Source organism: Rhea americana, unplaced genomic scaffold, assembly GCF_003343005.1.
Source record: "Rhea americana isolate MKP2758 unplaced genomic scaffold, rheAme1 scaffold_25, whole genome shotgun sequence".
Classification (NCBI taxonomy): domain Eukaryota; kingdom Metazoa; phylum Chordata; class Aves; order Rheiformes; family Rheidae; genus Rhea; species Rhea americana.
The window spans coordinates 4943267-4966195 of NW_028186368.1; the positions used below are offsets into that span (position 1 = coordinate 4943267).

The 22929-nt window shown below is 33.8% G+C and overlaps 1 protein-coding gene across 1 annotated transcript in view; it reads left to right on the forward strand.

The window, feature by feature from the left end:
- ASCC3 (activating signal cointegrator 1 complex subunit 3) overlaps positions 1-22929 on the forward strand; it is a 258777-nt gene that overhangs the window by 32863 nt on the left and 202985 nt on the right. The window contains exons 7-8 of the mRNA XM_085306936.1: positions 779-904; positions 22352-22552. Coding sequence (XP_085163062.1) covers positions 779-904; positions 22352-22552 — 327 coding nt within the window. The remainder of the gene's footprint in view (positions 1-778; positions 905-22351; positions 22553-22929) is intronic.

Sequence of the window (22929 nt, forward strand, 5' to 3'; positions counted from 1 at the left end):
TCCCCAGGCTAAGCAAGCCCAGCTCTCGCAACCTTTCCTCATAAGAGAGAGAAATGCTCCAGTCCTATGATCATCTTTGTAGCCCTACACTTGACTCTCTCCAGTAGTTCATGTCTTTCCATGTCTATCTTGTACTGGGAAGGCCAGAACTGGACACAAGTTGTTGTGCCTCGCCGGGGCTGAGTAGAGGGGGATCACCTCCCTCARCTTGCTGGCAGCGCTCTTCCTAATGCAGCCCAGGATACTGTTGGCCTTTTTGGCTACAAGGGCACGTTTCTGGCTCATGCTCAAGTTGTTGTCCACCAGGACTCCCAGGTCCTTCTTCACAGAGCTGCATTCCTGCAGGTCAGTCCTCAACCTGTATTGGTGCATGAGGTTATTCCTCCCTAGGTACAAGGCTCTGCGTTTGTCCTTGTTGAACCTCATGAGGTTCCTCTCTGCCAACTCTCCAGCCTGTCCAGGTCTCTCTGAATGGCAGCACAGCCCTCAAGTGTATCAGCCACACCTAGTTTTGTATTATCAAGGCTTTTGAAATTTAATAAAATAATCTAGTTTTTCTTCTGTTTAAAACCATTTTTTGAGTAGTAAAATTAATTTTCCATTTTGAGGGTTCTGTGCCATTTATAAAATGCATCAATGTGGCAATGTGGTTTTATTTTGGATTCAGCCATATCATCTTTGTGAAAGAAAATGATAAACCGTTGTTTAAAATTGGCTAAAAATAATGCCATTTTCTGGTTTCTTACTTTCAATTAATTTTCCTGACATRCTATTGCAGGTGTTTTTGCCAGAGACAGTCCAGAGAGAAAAYAACAAAATGTATGAAGAGGTGAAGATCCCCCACAGTGAACCAATGCCTATTGGTATTGAAGAAAAAGTCGTTTATATTAAAGACTTAGATGAAGTGAGTAAACCATTTTAAAGGTTTTTAATTAGCTTTTACTTTGCCATTATAACAATTTATTTGAAAAAAAGTTTATTAATTCTATGATTTGTGATGTGAAAATGCAACCAGTTAAATTCTTCAGGACTGATTTTGAGAATATTCATTTGAAGATATAGTTCAGTGATATAATCCATTTGATGATCAATCTGACTTTAGAAGTTTCTGCTCTCAACTATTGGTTGTTGTGCCACAGTTCTCAATTCCTTTGGTATTACCTGTTCAGCTACTTACAGTTTTGAGCTGCGAACTAGATATCTAAAATAATCTTTAAAAAAATTACAGCCATTCTATTTTGTTTTTGGAGTCCATATTGAGAAGTGAGCCCTGGCTTATGCCCCTGTGTAGTGCAGACTGGCTTGTATTCATCCTGCACAGCACTGTTTTGCAGTATCTGAGAATAATAGTTTTATTGTATGATGTTTGTTGTGTGTTATAGTGAGTTATGGTGTCAGAGGCTGAACAGGGTGCAAAAGTTTTTGAAATATTGTTTCTTCAAATGGAAGAAGGCAAATCTTTATTTGTAAGATTTTGGGGGCAGAAAGCGTAGAGCTATGTGGGAAAAATGCAAGTAAAACCAATGTTAACGTTTTAACTTGTATTGATTTTTATATGGTGCAGATGGAGACAGAGGTAAGGGAAAAAATAAACTAACACAATAGCATCTCCAAATTCATTATTAGTATCCACAGTCTAAAACTTGCACTCTAGCTCCTGATTGTAACATCAAATTTGTATTCTTAATATAAATGGAAAATTTGCTATTAATTTCAACAGTTGCAATAAAGAGCAAGCCATATGTGCTTATCAATAGTGTTTCTGTTTCTTGGTTCTTCAAAACATGCAGTATTGGAAACATGTTTTCCATTTTTTTCTCTGTGGGAAAACAGGAAATGAGAATATAAATCCAACAGTGTTATCCAGGGTTCTGAGTAAAGATTATCTAAAGGTTTAACCCTCCTTAAACAGAAAATATTTTAATATTAGAATATAAACTTGTTCTTTCATGCTTGTTTGACAGTACCTGATGTCATATTTATGAAGTGACTGACAACTTTACTAGATAGACAAGTAGAGCCACTGTAGCTGCAAAATGAGACATTTTAAATCCTAGTTTGAAGCATGACAACTTTTTGCAGTAAATATCTTTCTCCCAAGCATAAGTACTACTTGTTGATCTGTTAAGTTTTGTAAGTAATAACATTTTGAGAGACARTAAGTTATTTCAGGAAAAAATATAGTGTAGGTCAAAAAAAATTAAAATAAAAGGTTTGTGGATTTTTTTTAATTTATAATGTTTAAAATAAATGTTACAGAATGCATCAATTCTACAAATTTCATAAGGATTTAATCTTGCAGAGTCTGTATCATCAAGGGGTATACTTTCCATCTAATGTATTAAAAAAAAAAAAAAAAAAAAACAGATTAATGAATAGTTACTCAACCGCAGTTCTTTCAGTGAAATTCTTAAAATCTTGTTAAATAGCAACTTCTACTCAATGAGGTGAAGAGGCTGAAATTTTCTTTCTGTCCACTGTGGGCATTGTTTAAGATATAACCTGTCAAGATATAAWTATCTTTGTTAGGACACAGTTTCCTTTTGCTTTTGCTATATAACTGCTTTATATCTTTAAGCTCTTAAAATCGTGGTTTATGCTTAAAACTTTTGCCAGTAACTTGAGGCAATTTTGAAGGTGAGAAATTTTTTTAAATTCTTTTGGGGAAAACTGATTTAAGCAAAAACAGAAACAAACTTCTTCAGCTGTCTCAGTACAGCATATATAGGTGCTTATAAATGCCTGTCATATATCTCTATATAGATATGTTTATTTGAACATGTTTATTTGAAAGWTTACATAAGATATAAAAAGATGGGCAAGGAGGAGAGAGGGGTGACAATAAATTTTAACAGTGTRATTAGTTCATAGCAGCATCTAAAGGCATCATGAGGAAGCTGTTTTCCTACTACTGGCTGTTATCAGATGCCATTAGTTGTGGGTTTTTAGTGTAAGATATTGAGTTGGTCTAAATAGGTATATGTATATATATATAAAGGTATGCATTCTATAATCAATAGARTGATTACAAATCAATACCTATGCCACCCAGAATAATAAAATTCCCTAGGGCAAAAATAATGTGCAGAACAACTAAACCATGTATTTAGGCTGTTACCAAAGTATTTATCACACAGCTCTCCAAACACTTGCGGTTTTATGGAGATGTCTGCTTCCGTATAAATATAAAAATGATAAATACACTTCTTCCATTGAGCTTATTCTTTTGGTTTTCATCTATTCCCCGTTTCACCACTCCTAGTCCTCTTATACTTTGAGTTTCTTGCTTTGCCAGGAGCCARTTCTGGCTATGTTTCTAAACTGACACTCCACATGGTTCTTTCCCTTTGCTTCAGGTCCTGAGGTTTTTTAGTGTTAGTTTTCAAAGAAACAAATATTTGTGGTGTTCTGGGGTGTTTCTGCTTAAAGAGATCGTCTGTTTAAGTCCAGAAATCAGATCACTTTAAAACTATACATGAAAAGTAGAGCTGAGTTACTTTCAGGCTGAAGCGTTTACACCCTCATTTGCCACAGCGCCACTAGTAGTAAGTCCAGCAGGCTGGGAGCTCTCTGGTACTTAGCTCCACGTGGGATGGGAGTCCTCATCCTTCTCTTAAATCTGTGTTCTGTCAGCCTGATGGGGAGAAGTCACATGGTATGAACTGCTTGTAACTTCTCTGGAGCTACTTTATCTGCGCAATGGCAAGAGATGCTTGTTAGGAGTAAAAGGACATTAACCTCGCTGTGAAGCGTGACCAAGAATAAAGAGCRTTGAGAAGCACAGTAGCAAAACAAAATAAACTTAGTTATTACCTAGTGACTTTTATTAGGTATGTTAACAAGACTGGATGTGGAAGGGAGAAAAAAAAGACGAATAGAAGGGATTTACTGTGTAGCTAATGAATGCTTTTCACAAGGAAAGCATGTTTAGAAGGTGCAGCTAGCAGTAACATAAATCTTCAAATGGGCAGCAGAGGTGGCAGTCTCTGGTGGTGCAGAGGCTAAGAAAAAAAGAAGGGCTGTTTCATTCAATTTAATATTGAAATCACCTAATAGGTGAAAGTTCTGTTATTCCGAGTTGCTCATTTGTGTRTCTCATCACTGTCTTTTGTCCAACAGATAAAGCTCTAACAGATTAGTTTTTTGGCTCAAAGTTAAACCGTGGTCATGAAGCCTTTGATGGCTTACTGAAAAAATACAAATTTAAGACATGAGAAAGCAATTTATTGATGAAGATGACTAAGAAAATATTAGAAACTTTTTTTTTTTTTTGACATACGGAGTAATAACCTGCTGTGCGCAGTCTGTTTTCTCTTGAAACCTTTTGAAACGGTTTCTCGATGGTAGTCTCACAGATGAGCTGGGGGAGTGCATGCTCACCTAGGAGGAAGCAGCCAAGACAGCACAGTGTGTTTCATGAGAGGCTGCAAGCTGGCTGATAGTGGACAACCACTTTCCTTCACGTTTGATCACAGGTGGCCCAATGCAGCGTTCAGCACGGCGGGGGAAGTGTTCGCATTCACAGACCGCTGCACAGCTATTACAACATGGYATATTATAAAAAATAAAGGTACAGTAATCTGTTCCTCTTGCACCTGTAGCTGTGGGGTCAGTAAGAATAAAATTTAGAGACAGGCTCAGSAGGAACAATTAAACATCGGGATACTAAACAGGAATCCTCAGAGCAATGYGATAGGCATAAGGTAAAGTCATAATGTGCCAGACACCAGAGAAGGTGTTTTTTACTTTACAAAAATTACTTTTAACTAAATAATAATAATGATAATAAAAATCTTCCCTCAACTTTTAACTCAAATCAAATATTTCAGGCAGAATCTGTGAGGTAAAGACATAAAATAAAAAGTGTAAATTTTTCTTTTTAAAAAGAGAAGGTTAGAGTTAGTCTGAAATGGATTAATTTGTATTCATTTGAAAAATATTTCATTTCCAACTTAACATTTAGGTGCCACTTAATTTTTGACATATCATGGGAGCTTCTTTTCTTTCCCAATGTATTTGCAAGTATATATTTTCATGAAAGTTGTTTTAAGCACTATAGATATTGTTCTCTCTCCTCGGTTACATAGTTTTAGTCAGATTGTCATTATTTTGTGTGGAATTTTTGACTATGTAAAATGCATACTACAGAATTTTCTATTAAATTCAGTCTTCACAGTTCTTATGGTCAAAACTGAGTTTGTGATAAGGAGTTAATTTACATTTTGAACTGCTAGCCAAAATCTTGGGAACACGTAAGCTGAAGTAATCTTTCATTTTAAATATTTTTAGGTATTATATAAATTACTCTGCATTTTTCTTGTTTCCTTAAGTTGACATAAACATGGATTAGAAGAGGTGAGAGAAATGTATTCCTCCAAAGTGTACCAACCCACATTTTTGTACATYTATGCGTTCATTTTGGTTTTGGTACAAATATAAGGCAGAATGGCAAAAAGTGCAATTGCTTTTATTCTTAGGTGCTGTATTTTGTGAAAAACCTATTACCATCATCAGTAATTTTTTCCTGATCCACACTTAAGCAAAAGCAAATCCAGATAGAACTGGAGGGAGTTACGTAGAGATGCTAATGCATTCGGCTTCTGCTGCCGTCCGCCTTGTCCCTTCTTCTGTTGTGTTGCCCCTTCCTTCCCGCACTGCGTTCTGTACTGCTTCGCCTCCTGCAGCRGTCTAAATCCCCGTGTCTTGCCTAATATTCTTTCTTTCCTCCCCTTGTTCCGTGGGAACCAGTGCTTTCCATGATAGCTAGGCTGCTACAATAACAAGAGTGTAAAAAAAGGGAGTAAGCACAAGCTTAGATTTATTAGATTTGACTGCTTAATGTATTTTTTGTACTTACCACAAAGRTGCTTAAGTTTTAGCCTTTTAGGCATATAAATGTACCTTTAAAGTAAGTAAACTCAGGTCAGAGAAAGTTTCTCTTCAAGACTGTGGAAAAAATGGTTTTATCTAACAAATTGCTGTTGGTGATAAATGACTTCAGCTTCTTAACCAAAGTGGGTGTTCAGGATAGGATTTATTTGTTTCATGCTATTTTCATTTCCTTTTACTTACAGTACTTACTGGTCTAAATACGAAATGTTTTTTTTTTCTCTGCATTATGGTCTAAATAAGAAATGTTTTTTTTTCTCTGCATTATGCTAAGGAATTATTATAAAATCAATATTCTCCCCCCCCTTTTTTTTCCTGTAATGTTTTCTTTCTTTTAAATTGTACTAAGTAAGCTTGGTGAATGAAAGTATAGATGTTTCTTCATAAATTACAATTTTTTACATTCAGAATGTCACATTTATTCAAAAGTTGATCTGAGGATGTCTTTCATGTRCATATTTTCCAAACAGTAAAAGACAGTTGGACTGAATTGATTASTTTTGAAAATATTTTTAATTTTATGGAAATCTTTGTCATTCATCCAAAGAAGGTATACTAGAAAACTACTCTGAGAAAAGCATACCAGTTCCATAATCATTAGTCCAGGCTAATATAAAAAGAAAACATGTAGATCTTGATAAATATTTTAAATACCTGGGAAGGTATTATCAGGAATTGTGGTCTGTATGTACATTTTATTGGTGAGGGTTCTAARAAGGTAAAACTAGGGCTATGAGATGTTAACAAGAATATTGGAGGTAAGATTATACAGTTAAGATTGYGTTAAGCTTAAAGCCTGTGACTTCTGGTTTCATTTTGTTCAATATGTGACTTAACAAATATTTGATCATTCCTTTGGAATTCCAGGTGTGTTATTTACAATTTCTGCATYGAATTGTTTGAATGTCTAATAAAGTCTCAGCAGAGGCATTTGTACATTGTTTTTTCAAAAYACTGTTGCTGTACTTGAAAGCATATGTAGACATAAAAAGGGGGGGGGCTTCATGTTAAACCAGACTTTGTGGACTTTATAGTGTAAAATTCTCATCTTTTGCTGCAGGAACATCCTAGTTCTTATTAGAAATAGTTTAYTAATTCATCACTAGAAAGATTTTACTGTAGAGTAAAATTCTGATCTTAATAATCTGAAGTTGGAAAAATGCAAACGTATACTCTGTTGTGATATGACTTCTGAATTCTTCTCAACAGTATCAAAGGGCTAGCTACTAACTTAAAGTTGGAGGACACTGGCTGTACTTGAAGTTTACTCACTGAATGTAATCTTTTTGAAAAATGTGCCTTATTTTAGTGTGGCTTTCCAAATTTTTAGATATCACTACATGATTTTCTGAATGCTAAGTAGTTCAGCAACTGGAAATATCTGCCCCTTGTGATAAATACCTGAGAAGTATTTGTAAATCAATTTGAAAAATATACTTACTATATAGATATCGCTTCTAATAATATAAATAAGTGTGTATTTTTCTGGATTATTAAAATCTTTTTATTAGTTTAAATATTAAAATTCTTTTGCAAATAAACTGCTCTATTTCTGTTCACTGCAGTCATTGATTTTAACATGTCCCAGATTATTAATCTGATTTATTTTAGGCAAATATCTATAAAAGAAAACATATCTAAACAATTTTAAAAGAGAAGGAGACTGAAATATGCTTGGTATCATAATTGAAATGTATATATAGTGCAGAGATGGCAACACTTTACGCAAGAGGTAGAATAACTTTGAATTAATCCCAGGATAAAATGTGAAGGTCTTAAATCCGTGATTTAACCTGGCACATGCATTGCTTCTGGGAGGCAAGGAGTTCTTAGAAGCAAAGCTTGAGAGGATCAGAGATTAAAAGTATTCTTCAACAACAGTAAGTCTAGGAAGTTCAAACAAACCCAAAAGCAGAGATTAGGAGAGAAATAAATATGTAGAGAGTAAATATGTAATCAAGAAATACTTTATAGATGAATATATAGCTGCTTTCTCATAAAATGAAAATACTTTTGCATCTCTGAAATCCATATCAAAATAATGAAGTGGGTTTCATAAATTAGTAAAATAATAGGTTTCATAGATTAGCAAAATAAATAATAATCATTACTACTGAAATGAGAGAAAAGAATTATCTGAAAAGAGGTTAGCTGAGGATAAAGATTTTTGTTGGAGCAGTGCTACAAAAGTGCAAGAGAAGAGTGTCATCAGAGATAATGATATCAAGGCTGTTATGAGAATAAAAAGACAAGAAATAGAGATTGACATAAAAGTTAGAAAAAATGAGTAGTATGTACACAGAGGCATTTTGACTGAACAAGTGTAGCATAAGTAAGTGACATACAGGGAAATGGGTTTATCCTGCTACTTTCCTTAAAAATATTATTTCCTACTGATCTTTGACTTTCCAAGCGTAGTGACATCTGTTTAATTGCCCCTCCCCCCTTTTTTTAAAAAAGCCCTTAATCCAATTTTTGTTCTAAGATACAGATCCCAGGTGTGTGGTAGCTCCTAGGAATTGGACAGAACCTTGAATATATTCATCTTTTTATCAATTCATGGTTTTCCTCCAGTGCGCTGTTTTGTAACTTGTGCAGTTATTTTTAAAGCATCTTGAAATTTCATGGTACCTGACAGTAAGGACAGTAAGGATATGTGATATTCCCCTAACATCTGAAAACTATAATCTTTGTGACTGAGCAGAAAGATGGATCTGACACTACTACAGTATTTGAGAGGGCGAGTCTCGTAGCACGGCATGAAAAATTGAAACTAGTTTCTTTGAAACATCTATGCAGTAGACAAATGATAAAACTGAAGTCTTTGCCTTAATCCACGATGCTCTTCCGTTATCAGTCCACCCACCCACCCTCCAAGTACTGTTTTACAAGTTTATATATTAACCCCCCAGTGTCTCCCTCAGCTCCCTATATATATATATTTTTATACATACATATATATATATATATATATATATATATATATATATATATTTAATATAACAAAGATCTATATACTGAAAAGGAACTGAATAGGTAGGCCAAAAAGAGAGTCAAGCATATAGGTGTCTCTTATTCAGATATATGTCTGGGGCAAAAAAGGAAGGAAAGTGAGGAAGAAGAAGGATAGCTAAAGTAAAAATGATGTAGTAAGTGCTAACAGTGGAAGATTTTAAACTTTCACAGCACTGGAATTAACCAGTGCTATTTTTTCTTTTCATATGAATAGGTTAGTTNTTTTCTTCTTGTTGCTGGCTGCTTCTTGCTTTTCAACTATAACTAATACCTTTCCCTATATTATAGTGATGTAAAATTGACTCTGCTTTCAGTATGATTTGATTATTTGTTTAAGTTGCCTTTGTCCTTGTTTCATGTGCAGTTTAGTTGATGATGTCTATCATCATTATAGTCTTACCCTTTTATTCTCTTTAAGATTATCAAGGCTTTTGTCTTTTTTCCTCAAACATTAGTTTCTAAACACTATTAGGAAAGCATATTGTACAATACATTATAGTAACCTATGTTTTCAGTGTTGGCTTATGTTTATACATACTCCTGTAAGAGCCTTTTAAAGTCTTGGCAGAAGTTTAATGTTTGTATTGCATGAACGAGCCACATTTAAGACACTGAAGATGTTAAGGATGGCAAGGATACTCTGAAAAACTAATAAATAGGATACTCTGAGAAACTAGTAAATATGTTCTTTGTTATGTCAGTCTTGGTTGTTTTTAAAGTATCTTTTTATTTTATAAGACTTGATATTAATGAAAACACAAATAAAAACACTGATAAACACTGATACAGGAAGAAAAAAATTGTAGATTTAAGATAGTATTTTCAAATATTAAAATTTTTCTTTAGTAAAGTTGTATTTGAAACTTATCAGATGTTCTCAGTTATGCACATAAGATTTTTCTAAGGACTAGTAATGTACAACTCCCTTTATTGAAAACAACTCTGTAAAATCTGAGCTATCTCTTCTGTGCAGTAAAACTTTAAAGACAAGAATAATTGATAACATAAGTTGAATTTTAATACTGACAATATCATAAAATATTAATGAATATAGAAAACTACATTTCTTGAGGTCTATTTTTTAAAATTTGTATGGCTGGGTATTACATGCTATGCAAAATTCACTGAAAATGTTATTTAGTGGAAAGTTGCATATTCTTATAGTTGTTTGAGATTTTGGTCAAACTTGTCTTTTAGAGGCAAAAGATAAATGTGAATAGAAAAATGCATTTTTCAATATTAACACGAGGTAAAAATGACTGCACCTTACTTGAAGGAATGCATTAAACCTATTTCTTTTTCTACACATGCGCCAAATGTTTGTGCATATGTTGTGTAGTGCTGTGTCTGAAAAGGTTGAAAGTCTGACGGGAACATTTACAAAAGAAAACTAATCAAGGACGCAAGCTGCTGAAAAACACCTGCTGAGCTACGGTGGGAGTAGATTTGTCTGCCTGTAGCTAGAAGTAGTCTAACAAAGTGTTTACTTTTACCTGACAGGATTGTAATTTGTATAAAGATCCAGCTAATGAAAATAATTCTTAATCCCTAAAAAAAAAAATTTTTTTTTGCAAAAGAGTACTATTCTTGAGCAATAGGAATCTGCAGAAGCTCCTCACTGAAGTACTGTTTTTTGACTTTATTTAGTAAAAACAAACCTAGATATGTCAGCCGAAAGTCTGTGCTACGCTGTACGTGGGGTCTATGAAAAGATGCAGTCAATTGGAAGAGATTTTGAAGAGCAGGATTCCATTATTTGGTTGACTTGGTTTGAGAGATGATTCTCAAGGGGTTTTGTTGAGTGCATTTGTTTTTCCTTACATTGCAGCATATTTGACTTGCTATAGAGGTAATACATACACAGAAATATGTTTTGCAGTCAGAAGTCATTAGATAAATTTCCCAAATATTTTTAAAAACTGTTGGACTTTTGTCTTTTGATATTTGAGCTTTGCTTGGTCCCACACATTGGTGATGCATGTTCATCTTCCCTTGCTTCCACTTGTTATTTTCCTGCAGGAGATCAATAAAACAGTTCTTGTGAGTGTTTTTGATTTAGCTGGGCTTTAGGAGAATAAAATAACTGTACTCTTGTAGAAAAAAAAAGGATTGGTTGTTCTTGCGGTCTTCTGCAGTAAAACTTAAGAAAAAGTCATTTAACATGTATGATAAAACAGTACTCCATTCCTGGTTAGCAGTTGAATGAAATTAATGGAAATAGAGAAGCAAATAGAGTTGTAGAAAGGTTATGGCACGAATATTTATTCTTCTAAGAATATTCTTCCATTTGCAGTTTCCTTGTTTTTAGTTGCTGAGTTAAAGTTATTGAGTACTTTATATATAACGTAAAATTAAAGTAATTATCCTTCAGAGCTATCTGCTAATTTTTCCATTTCTTTTTAAGTAGCATTAGGAATAAATAGTTTATATCAAACATCTGAAGGGCAAGCTAAAATACATAGTTGGAAATAGTAGCCCAAACCAGCTTCTGCTGAACAGTCTAATATTGGCTTCTACATGAACAGTTTGAACTAATGTCTTGGTGTGCATAAAATAGTATCAAATTCATTAGGGTTTTTTGTTAGGAAGAAATACTGAAAGATAGCTGCATTTTAAAAAGATATTTTTATATGAAATGCAGTCACCTTGCTCTGTTGAAAAGCAGTACATTTAAACCACTTTCAAAGAAAGGCTCCCAATTGTGATACTGTACTAACAGTAAATTCAGTGATTTCTTTGTATTCTAAACTTTTCTTAGTAAAACCAATTCCCAAGAAAATCTAAGAAGCATTTTAGATAGACATATTCTATCTAAAGAGAGCCTAGAGTTTAATGTAACTCAGAAAGATTCAGCTTTCTGATTCACATTTTTTTTTCCTCATTCTTGGTCACTGTAATGTTTGAAATCCAATTATATCTACTTGGTGCTTTTGCAGCTGTTAGGTTTGTTGACCTTATTAAATGAGAATAATAAGTGAAATATTTAAATTGAGAGAGCAATTTTCATGCTTTAGAGAGGTACATTTATGTCAGATTAACTGAATACAGAGAATTTCTGTTATAAAGCACATGCAGAGATTTGTGAAGGTTTTAATGAAAACAGCTCAGTGTTTTTACGCATTTTGATAACTAAAGCTGGAGAGTAAATAGTGTGCTTCTGCTGTTTCCTGGTAGAGTATATTGCCATTTCTCAATGAAAATTCCTAGTAGTAGAATGGAAGAATTATTTAGTTATATTCTGGTTTGACTTAGCATACTTGAAGGCAAATTTTAGTTCTTAGGGACAATCAATCTTCAATTTAAAGAGAGATACGAGATAATGTTTGAAATTAAAATTATGCTCAAGACCAACATTATTTTTTGTTTTTCAGAAACGATCTCAAAGTGAAAATTTTCAGATGTTCATGTGGGAAGAGCATATGCTAATTCTAGAATGCTATCATGCTTAAATATTTTCAGGAAGATTTAATCTTTTTAGACAAACTGTAATTTATCTGATTTTAATGGATGTCTTTAATTAACACAAATACCATACACATTCACAATGTGAATATTTTATCTGTGATAAGGCTGTCTTGGGTCTTTCAGTAATAGAAACAAGACTGAGATTGTCAGTCAAGGAATTCATTTAAAAATCACCAAATAATTTTAAATGTTTTTAAAAGGTTTTGAGGTGGAAGAGCCAATGACTAAAAGATTGACTTTACATCTGATAGGCTGTTTATCTCAGATTTACAATTTTCATTAACCTCAAGATGATGTAGTAAGTGCTAACAGTGGAAGATTTTAAACTTTCACAGCACTGGAATTAACCAGTGCTATTTTTTCTTTTCATATGAATAGGTTAGTTTTCTGTGAAAATGATAACCATTTCTTTCCTCTGTAATACATTGGAGATTAATCTGAAGAAGGGAAATACAAGCTTTTCTTTGCGGAAAACTATAGAGGAAATTTTTTTTTATATTCATCCAGAATAGCTGAAAAAAGAATTTGATTTTCCACAACATTAGAAAAAACATGCTACTATTAATATCTATGTAAAAATGAGAGGGAGTTTTGAATAAAACTTTTTAAAAATCTATTTTACACTTACCACAGACTTGTGACTTTTTTGTTTTCTTTTATTATTCATTGAATTGGTGTGATATTTTATTAGAGAATAAGGAAAAGAACTGAAAAGAGCAGAAATTTTGTTCTAGTGCCATATTTTGCTTTAGAGAAACTTGTATTTCAGCCTCTTGTCTCAGTTTTTTGTTTTGCTGAAAGTAATTAGAGGGAAGAAATAAGATAAATTCAAAAGAAAACCTCATGGAAAGAGAAAGTGGAAGAAATAAGAGTAAGATAAAGAATATCAGGTCATCACCTCAAAAAGCAGACCAGGTATTGTCTTGAAAGGAGGATTTTATATCCAAGTTGCTATGGACAGTTATTTTCCCAATATCACCAAGGAGATTCTAAACATGAGACAGTTTCTCATTCTGTCACCTAAATATGTGCTTCATATTTAGAACCTTCAACTTCTGTGCAAATATTCCTCAATTTTTGCTTTGATTCCCTGATTCTGAATAGGATAGTAATGTTTCTGAATCACCTGAGGCTATATAGGATTTAATTTCTTGTTTTCCTGATTCTTCTTCCCTTTGCTTTTTGACATCTCTCAACCTTTGCTCTGTTGGCCCTTTAAACATGAGAGTACTTCTCTGYTATGCATACTTGTTAGCTGGAGACTTCTCTGGCTTACCTGTTACTAAGTATACCTTCAAGTTCAGCAGGAATGCTCCTCTCAAATTCTGCATCAGTAATTTACCTACATCAGAAACAAGATTATTTTGCATATCTATGTATATCTCTGTATATATTTCCTGCACAGAAAACAAATTTGATAAAAAGGCTGGTTAAGCTGTAACCTGCAGCATGCATCCTTTTCAAAGCAAATACAAGAACTCTAATCTGTAGAACTACTTGCAATGCCAGAATTGATTTCCTCAACTGCTTTTCAATTTTTGCAATTACATAGTTTTCAGTGTCTTAGTTTTCCATGAATCCATATCCGGAGGATCCATGAATAGAAATGGGCAGATGTATTCCTAGAAGTTTGTGGCTTTACCAGACCCATTCCTCAATCATTTGTGTAAATCTGTGTACTATGGGATGGTTTGGGCTTTGCTTCCTTCTTAGCATCCTTCCATCTTAGGAAACATCCTAAGATGTTTCTTTCTTGTGCTCACCATTTTCCAGGTCTGGCCAAGAACTAGCTGCTGTTTCTATTGGTATTCTCCATCTCTACCAGATTTTCTAGTTACTTGTTTAAGTTAATTTCAGCAGTCTCTTTGAAATGTATGCCCCTCATCAACAGTACTTTGTGCTACTGGSGATAACCAACTTATCACTTACATATCTGATTTTATTTTGATTATATTAATAGTGATCTGTTCTTTAAAAACTACAACAAGAATGAGGAAGGAAAAGAATAAATTAGGTGTCTCTTAGTATGAAGCAGTTGAGTCAAAATTCTGCAATTAATTCAGGAATGGTAAATCAAAATGATTCAACTTTCAGAAAGTGCTTTCTATGTTCAGATCATATCTCTTTATTTGGACAAAGCCTAACTAAAACCATGTCATATGGCAAAATTTATGGTTGCGTAAAAATGCTTCAATTTTTATGGTGTGCATTAGTAGAGTGGCATATTTCTCTCATGGATGACCAAAACTTTTTTTTGTGATTTTTTTTTTTTTGCTTTTTTTTTTCTTTATTTTCTTTGCTTTTTATTCATTGATTTCCTGCTTTGTCTTGCACTGCCTGTGTTCCTGAGTAACTAGAAAAGTGTTTTCTCTGTTAACCCTTTGATTTCTTCCAGTCTGTTATCATGGCCTTAAACACTCTACCTTAAGCAGTGCTTTTCTGTTTCCCCTTTAGAAACACTGGCTGAGGCTTCCCAGGGGAATAAATTCAGGAGGAGAACTGCCATCAGCAGAGACAAGAGTCTGTTTTACATGTACATAAGCTTAAGAAACTGGGAGAATTTTCTATGAGTTAAGAAAAGCCTGGTTTTAAACATCAGCTTCCTGATAGCTACATCTACAAGAGTCAGGGAGAGTGAAGGTTGCCATACATACAGGAAGAACCTTGTGGTGAAGAGCAACAATATTTTAGATGTTTTCTTCATAGCGATTATTATATTTCACTCTTCCACTCATAGCTTTGTTTAGTAAAAGAAAAAAACAAAACTCTTACTTTACAACTGTTCACATGGATGAAATGTAAGCAAATTAAACAAAGCTAACTAAACTTAATAAGGGTTTTATTTTAACTTMTGATGTTATTCAAAAATGCAACAACTGCCAACAGTTTTTCTTTTGCTATTTTGCTGTTACGTACATATTTTGGAGTAAAYTTTCAGTATAAATTACAAATTACGTCAAAAAGCTCTAACAAGAGGCTGTGTTCTGATCTCCATTTTATTGATGTAAGTGTAGAATAATTCTCTTGACATCAGACAGATGCTTTTGTGTTTACAGTAGTCTCACAGAAATCAGAATCTTGCCTGTGTCTCTACTGGGATGCGTAAATCTGTATACATTTGCTGTGCTGCATTAACAGTTGCTTTTATGGAAAAATCTTTCTGAAACACTTTATTATCCATTTCTTCAAATCAGATCACCAGAGGATATAATCATTCTGTCTATAGTCTTTTTTCAGATTATAAGCAGGCTGAGAAACACAAATACACCCAGGGAGCGAGGGGAGGAGACTCTCTAAGCTGTCAGGAGCTCTAGGCTGTGAGGACTTCAGAGAGCTGTGGTCTTTTCACACCATTCCCATCAGACTGACTTTGSGTCTGTACATGCAGAAGTCTTCAGTTTTATCCATATATAATATATTGAATATTGAGCAACTGAATWTTGTTCCACATTAATGTTACATTTTAAAATATATAAGAGGTTGAATAATTCAGAGAACTATAGAAAAGGTACGACTACTTAAGTTGTTCACATAGCATAGTTCATCAAGGGAATAGTTTAGATAATGCTAGTGGCAATACTTCTGTTGTCTTCAAAGGATTTTTGTTCAGATATGTGGTCTGTCAGCTGTCATAAATGSAGTTAAATATTCTCCCTAAAAACTCTTGCTTTCAAAGAAGTCTTTGTTCTTTCCTTGGGAGAGTAGATGGGTATGACTGATCATTTTTAAAATAAATATGGAGGTTTTTTTGATTTTTCAATTTCTATTTGTGAGTTTGTGTTTTTTTCAATGAACCTATCTTGCATTGGTTAGTAGGAAACTACTAGATTTTACTGCAATTTATTTTTTAATGAAAGTGTGCTGGAATTCATCTGAATAAATATATGCATGCATCCGCGTGTGTGTGTGTGTGTATATATATATATACACGCACACACATATATGTATACATATATGTGTGTGTGTGTGCATATATGTGTGCGTGTATTTTTAATAACATTCCAAAATGCAGTAAAGAGGAAAACATGGTCTGGAGAGTATTTAACTGCCAGGAAGACCATTAGAAATTCATTCTCTGAGGCTCATACATTTTCTGTAAAACAGCACAGACAAGTCATGTTATACTGATTTATTTTTATTTTTATTTATTTATTTATTTATTTAACCAAAGTGCTACAGAAAACTGACTACAGGATGGAGCTTGTTGTGTCTAAATTATGAAAGGTTCGTTGATTACAACATATATTAAAATCAAACCAATTAGTAGGGAAAATGCTGAAAGTTTAAACCTGGTATGTGATTGCAACATTTATGATAAATAGATAATAATGTCAACAGTTTTTGTAGTAGAACCATCATTATAGAGGTCTTCATTATAGAATGTTTATTTTGGATTTTTTTGTGCTATAGAAATTACGATTTGAKGACTAACATTTCTGTAGTTCATACCATGAGAACATTTGTCTAGTAGTATGTGAAAACTATCTGAAAAAATGGATATAGACAAGACAAAAGCTCTTTTAGAATGAGGAGTATTAAGCAAATGTTGTGTAGATTTATCAATGAAATAGGACAATTCAAAGGGAGATAATATCCAAACATCTTTTCTGGATAAAATGCTAAGAAGGTTTKTTGTTGTTGTTGTTTTGTTGTTTTCTTCTGTTCTAGATGGATAAGACAGGAGATATGTTATGCCTGTGCATAACACTGCCTGTGCAGAGTTGAATTTGCTACTAAAATGCTAGCACGATAATTTGAAGCTGACTTAAAAGCTCATTGGGCCACCTAGTGAAATTATGTGATGCTGAGGTTAATTGTATTTGACAAGCTATTTCTACCAACTAGTAGTGTTAATGTGTAAAGTGGCATGGAGGATTAACAGAAGATCTCAGCTTGTAATGGAACATGCAGTTAGCACGCTTTTGTTGTGACAGAGAATGTGCTCTAGACCAGAGATCTGACCAGGATTCAGAGGTTTGTGTGAAAGAAAATGCATCATCTGTGTCATACTTTGCAGTTGCTCTGGCTAATGAATCTGATGCTCTGAAAACTCTGTACGTAGTGCTGCTTGCTTGGGCCATTTCCAGCAAAAGTCACTGTTACAACTGAATTGTTCCTGAGCTGTAGCGTGCCTACGGACTCATTCAAGAATTTTACTTTAATGACTCAAATGACTTTTCAGTTAACAGTTTCTTATTTTGAGTTGCCCTTGGAGCATCTCACACAAATATCCTTTTAATGAAATGGCTAATTTAGAATATCTTCATTAAGTGTGATCTCACTTAAGCGTAAAACCTGAAGCCTTGTGATGCTTGTAGTAGTTAATTTCCTGGGACAGAATTGGGTAGCACATTGAAGTAAAAAGTAAGACTTTGGACATTCATATAAGGGCAGCTTGGAGTAACTTTTTCTTGGTTGTGGAAAGATTTTCTTCTTGATGATCTCTTACATTGATTCATCTTTATGTAAAAATGGCCCTTTGACACTAAACTGTGTGTGTCAGGAGTGGCACTTGAATTGTGCTTTATTTAAACTTGCTTTTGATTTGCCCTAGAATTTTAGTGATAAATCAGCTGTGGAATGGAAAGCTGAAAGCTGTTGCATCTCATTCGCCTTTAGTGAAAAACAAAACAAAACAAAACAAAACAAAACAAAACAAAAACAGATTCTGCCATCCAGTGGCTACTAGTCCTTTAAGTGGCTACTGGTCTATTAAGAAAAAATGAGTTTCACTGATCTGTCTGAAAAAAAGTYGATGTGTAGGAGGTAATATGCCAARGAAAAARCATAGTTTTCAGSTTTAAAGCTAGGTAGAATTTATGTAGTTGACAACAAAATTGAAAAAGCAAGCCTGGTAGAGTAGGCAGATGTTAATAAGAGGGGATTTCTGTTCATACAGTTGCAATTTCCGTTGATTTTAGTCATTTTTAAGAGCAGAACTACTTTTTGTTAATTGCTTTTGTTAATTTGAAACTTACAGTTTGGAAAAACTCARCTTTTTGGGAAAGGGCATCAATGATATTTTTTTCAACTAAACATGGAGTTAAGTACTCTAAGATACTGTATTCTCTGGAGTTCCTTGCTTCTGTAGTTGTTTTTAATGCTTAATATATTCTTGCAGAGTCACTTGTCAAAGTATATTATCAAGTGCATTGATTTGTCAGTGTCTGACTTTTTCTTTTGCATTGCTTGAAAATTAATCAGATAGTATGTTGAATAAAAGCCTAGATTCTGCTCTAAATATCATTATTAAAAACATACTTCTYATTCTAAACAGGATTTTAATAGGCTTTGTTTTTATTAATCTTAACTCCATTCTTAATGTTCCTGTTTCAGAAGAGTTGACATTTTTCTAGAAAAGCATTTTTCTTCTTTTCTTTTCTGTCCTAGTTTTGTCACTCAATTTCCATTGCTGTTTCCTGATCATTTATTTATTTATTGCTGGTTATCAAGTCACTCTTAATCTGTGATATTTCCCAAGAAATTGCATTTATTTATTTGTTGGCTTGTTTGTTTATCTATTAATGTATATATTTGAATTTTTCTTATTTATAACAATTACATATCCCATGACTATTGTAAATGCAATTCTTTCCAAAAGTTAAAAGAATGAGCCTTATATTGTCCTCTTAAAGCTTAACAGAAGCTGGATCAATATATTCTCATRAGCAGTAGTTTAAGAAAATGCTTAAAGAAGTGCTTTATTTAATTTGTATGAACAACCACACAATTGTAAAGAGAATTGTGTGTTTAAAGCTATACATGTTCAATTATGTGATTGTAAAAAACTGCTGCAGTTCTATAGTAAGGATACTTTTAACTGACTTCATTTAGGCAACTATACTACTTTAAAATACTGAAAGCATTGTGCCACATAGTATTTTGCCAATTAAATTATACAGTCACCAGTTGTGCTTGTGCATGTCTTTCCACAGATCCTTTAGTGTGCTGTGTGAAGTGTTTATGTAGCTTCTAACACTAATTACACRTAGTGAGAGAGAAAAGAAAAAATATGATCATTTTAAAAGACCTATGAAGAAGACCCAAAATGAAGTAACAGGCAAATTAGAAATTTGAAATGACTGAAAAGGCCATAAAAATAGTTGAATAAACCCTGATAGTGCTGATGTGATTGACCAATCTCTATAGCTAGCCCATTAACACTTTATAATAGTCCTGTTGATGAAGATGAAAGGAATTGTGAAGATGATACATCAAGTAAACATTATATATACACAAAACTTGATGGGAAACAAATGAGCTTTTCCTTGGCAATCTTGCAAGCAGAATAAACTATAAAAAAATATTAGACGTGRTGATTGTTGTAATCCTGAAATTCAGATACTCAGGCTTAAGGAAATTTGATTCTAGAAATACTTGCATTAGATACGTTTGTTTTTCTTCACCAAAAAAACTTAACAGTTTAGAACAGATATTTTAATATGTTTGAGATGTACACAGAGGTATCAATTCTACTAATTGCAAATGTAAACTATGGGACCAATTGGAACTGAATAGAGCTTTCTTTTCGTAGTTTTCTTTTTTTAAAAAAATTTTGAGTTAAAAGTTTCCAWCTTGAAAGCTTTGCTAAGATTTGCTAAAATTGTTTTAAACAATATTTTTTTAAAATGTCTATTATGTAGCATTTTTGTTGACTCACGTTAAATTTATGTTGTTTTTCAATATTGAAAATCCTCTAGAATAAAAAGCCTACTGTAATCAGCCCAGTCAATTAGAAGTCATAATTTATCTACTGTTAAGAGTGATGTCTGTGTTCTGAAGATGCTATATTGACCTAAATTTGTAACTTGTATCTCAGTGCAAGTAGTTGCAGCAAAAGGATAGACCTAGCACAGTTTSTATCAAAGTTTTCTTTCTTTAAATAAAATTATGAATTTGGATAACCAATAAAGCTTCCATTGTTAAGTTTGCATTACTTTAGGAAGTGATAAATTTGGACCCTGCTCAAATAATTTGCTTCTTTCAGTCAAACAATATTTGAAATAGCAAACCTCTGTAAATTCACTGGAAAGACTGTAATAATGGAAAGAAGAATCTTCAAAATATGCTTTCAGGGCCATTCTTTACAGTGAATTTGTACTTCTGCTGTTTCTTACAATTAAAATAAGAATGATAATTCTCAAAAATGTGAGTAAAATACTTTTCATGATTGTTAGTAGTAGCAGTTCAGGTAATGAAATCCAGATTCTTTTCTGCAGAAGATTGAAAGTAATTCTGTGGTCCACCAAGTCTTTTAAGTGTCTGTGAAATATAACTAAGAAAAAGCAAGTCTTTTAGCAAATTAAATTAATATTTTAATGATYCATACTTCCATTGCAAAAATTTTATGATTCTTCAAATAAAATTTTAACTATCTGCAAACAGTTCTTTCTGGACAAAAGCTTTCTTTTTTTGCAGAGAAGGGAGGGGAGGAACAGCACAAGCATATTTATAATTCACAGAATCAGTAAGRTTGGAAGGGACCTCTGGAGATCATCTAGTCCAACCTCCCTGATCAAGCAGGGGCACCTAGAGCATGGTAGACRGSGTTGCATCCAGGCGGGCCTTGAAGATCTCCAGAGAAGGAGACTCCACAACCTCTCTGGGCAACCTGKKCCAGKGCTCCGTCMCTCTCACAGGGAAGAAATTCCCCCTCACGGTCAGGCRGAACTTCCTGTGCTTCAATTTCTGCCCRTTGCCTCTTGTCCTGTCACAYGGGACAACTGAAAAGAGTTTGTCCCCGTCCCCTTGACACCCTCCCTTCAGGTRCTWGTACACATTGATCAGATCCCCCCTCAGKCTTCTCTTCCCCAGGCTGAAGAGGCCCAGCTCTCGCAGCCRTTCCTCAYAGGGCAGGTGCTCCAKSCCTCTGATCATCTTSRTAGCCCTACGCTGGACTCTCTCCAGTAGCTCCATGTCTCYCTTGTCCTGGGGAGCCCAGAACTGGACASAGKACTTGAGATGAGGCCTCCCCAGGGCTGAGKAGAGGGGCAGSATCACCTCCCTCCACCTGCTGGCAACACTCTTCCTGATGCACCCCCGGAGACCATTGGCCTTCCTGGCCACAAGGGCACATTGCTGGCTCATGGTCAACTAGTTGTCCACCAATACTCCCAATCCAGGATTTCTGATTTATAAAATTTAAAAAATGTATTCAATATAATAATGTAACTCTTAAAATATTGTCAAAGTTCCTTTGGGACTTTGGGTAGGTGTTTTATGTTCTTTATAGAGGCTGTAATTTGTTAAACGTATTACTGGAGAAAGAGGTGAACAATAATAAGAACAAGAGGGAAATTTCCTCAGAATCAGAGAAGGCTGAAAGTTTTTTTTTTTTTTTTTTTTTATTCAGCTGCCTGAGCCCCCTTTTCTGCTCTGAACCCTTTGAATGGCCTTGGTTGGACTTTTTGGGTTTTTTTTTTTTTTTTTTTTAAGTATATCTTTACATAATTAAACTTCATTGCACACTATTAGTTGTAAATATTTTTTTAAATCATCTGTTTCTTCAGCAGTTTATTGTGTGTTGCTGCCTCTTCTTCCATTAGAATAATTATAGTTAGTCATCTAAACATCTATACCGTACTGCTATGGCTATTGCTGTTTTACTGATTTTTACTGATAAATGCTAACACAATTAGAACTGTTATAAACAGACAGTTATTCTACTATACATTAATTTTGTTCAYACCAATTTAAAAAAAGGGAGGGGAAGTGCTGAAATAGCATGTGACTGAAGAGCTCCATTAGCTTTGAGAGAGGTTATCCTGATACATTTTGTTTTCTTTATACGTTCAAAATTTGTATGTTGAAGTTGGTAGCCTCAGAATAAACACTTGTGAATAACTAATAAATATATTTCAGCAGTTATTCCGAGTTTTGTTACCATGCATTCTATACCTTATTTTTTAAACACACACATGCACAAGTCCAAAAGACCTGTGTTTTATTTATTTATTATTTTATTTATTTATTTATTTTACAGATTGGGCAACTTGTATTTAAGGGCATGAAACGGCTAAACCGAATCCAATCTATAGTTTTTGAGACTGCCTACAACACAAATGAAAACATGCTAATCTGTGCACCCACTGGAGCTGGGAAGACCAACATCGCCATGCTAACAGTCCTTCATGAAATTCGCCAGCATGTTCAGCATGGTGTTATCAAAAAGGATGAGTTTAAGGTAGGAATTTAATGAACCAAGGAACAGCTTTTTAACTTCTAAGGTGAAATCTATTATATGTTATACATGTAATATGAAATCAGGAAGTTTTCAGAGGTGTTATTTTTCTGAGTCAAAGATAGGACTAGTTCTGGTTTACTTCATTACTGTTAAAGCCATTCCTATTTGTGTTCTAAAAATCTTATTACCCACGTGAAAAGCTCTGAAAATGCATTTAGCTTTGATGCAGAACCAATTTTCAAAGTGATGAGGCTGTATAAATAAAATCCATTGTCCTTTAAACAGCTGCACACTTATCTAACAAAGATAACTACTTTTCATATATCACTATTAAGATTTCTCACTGTAAGTGCCTGGCATCATATTTCACAATAAAT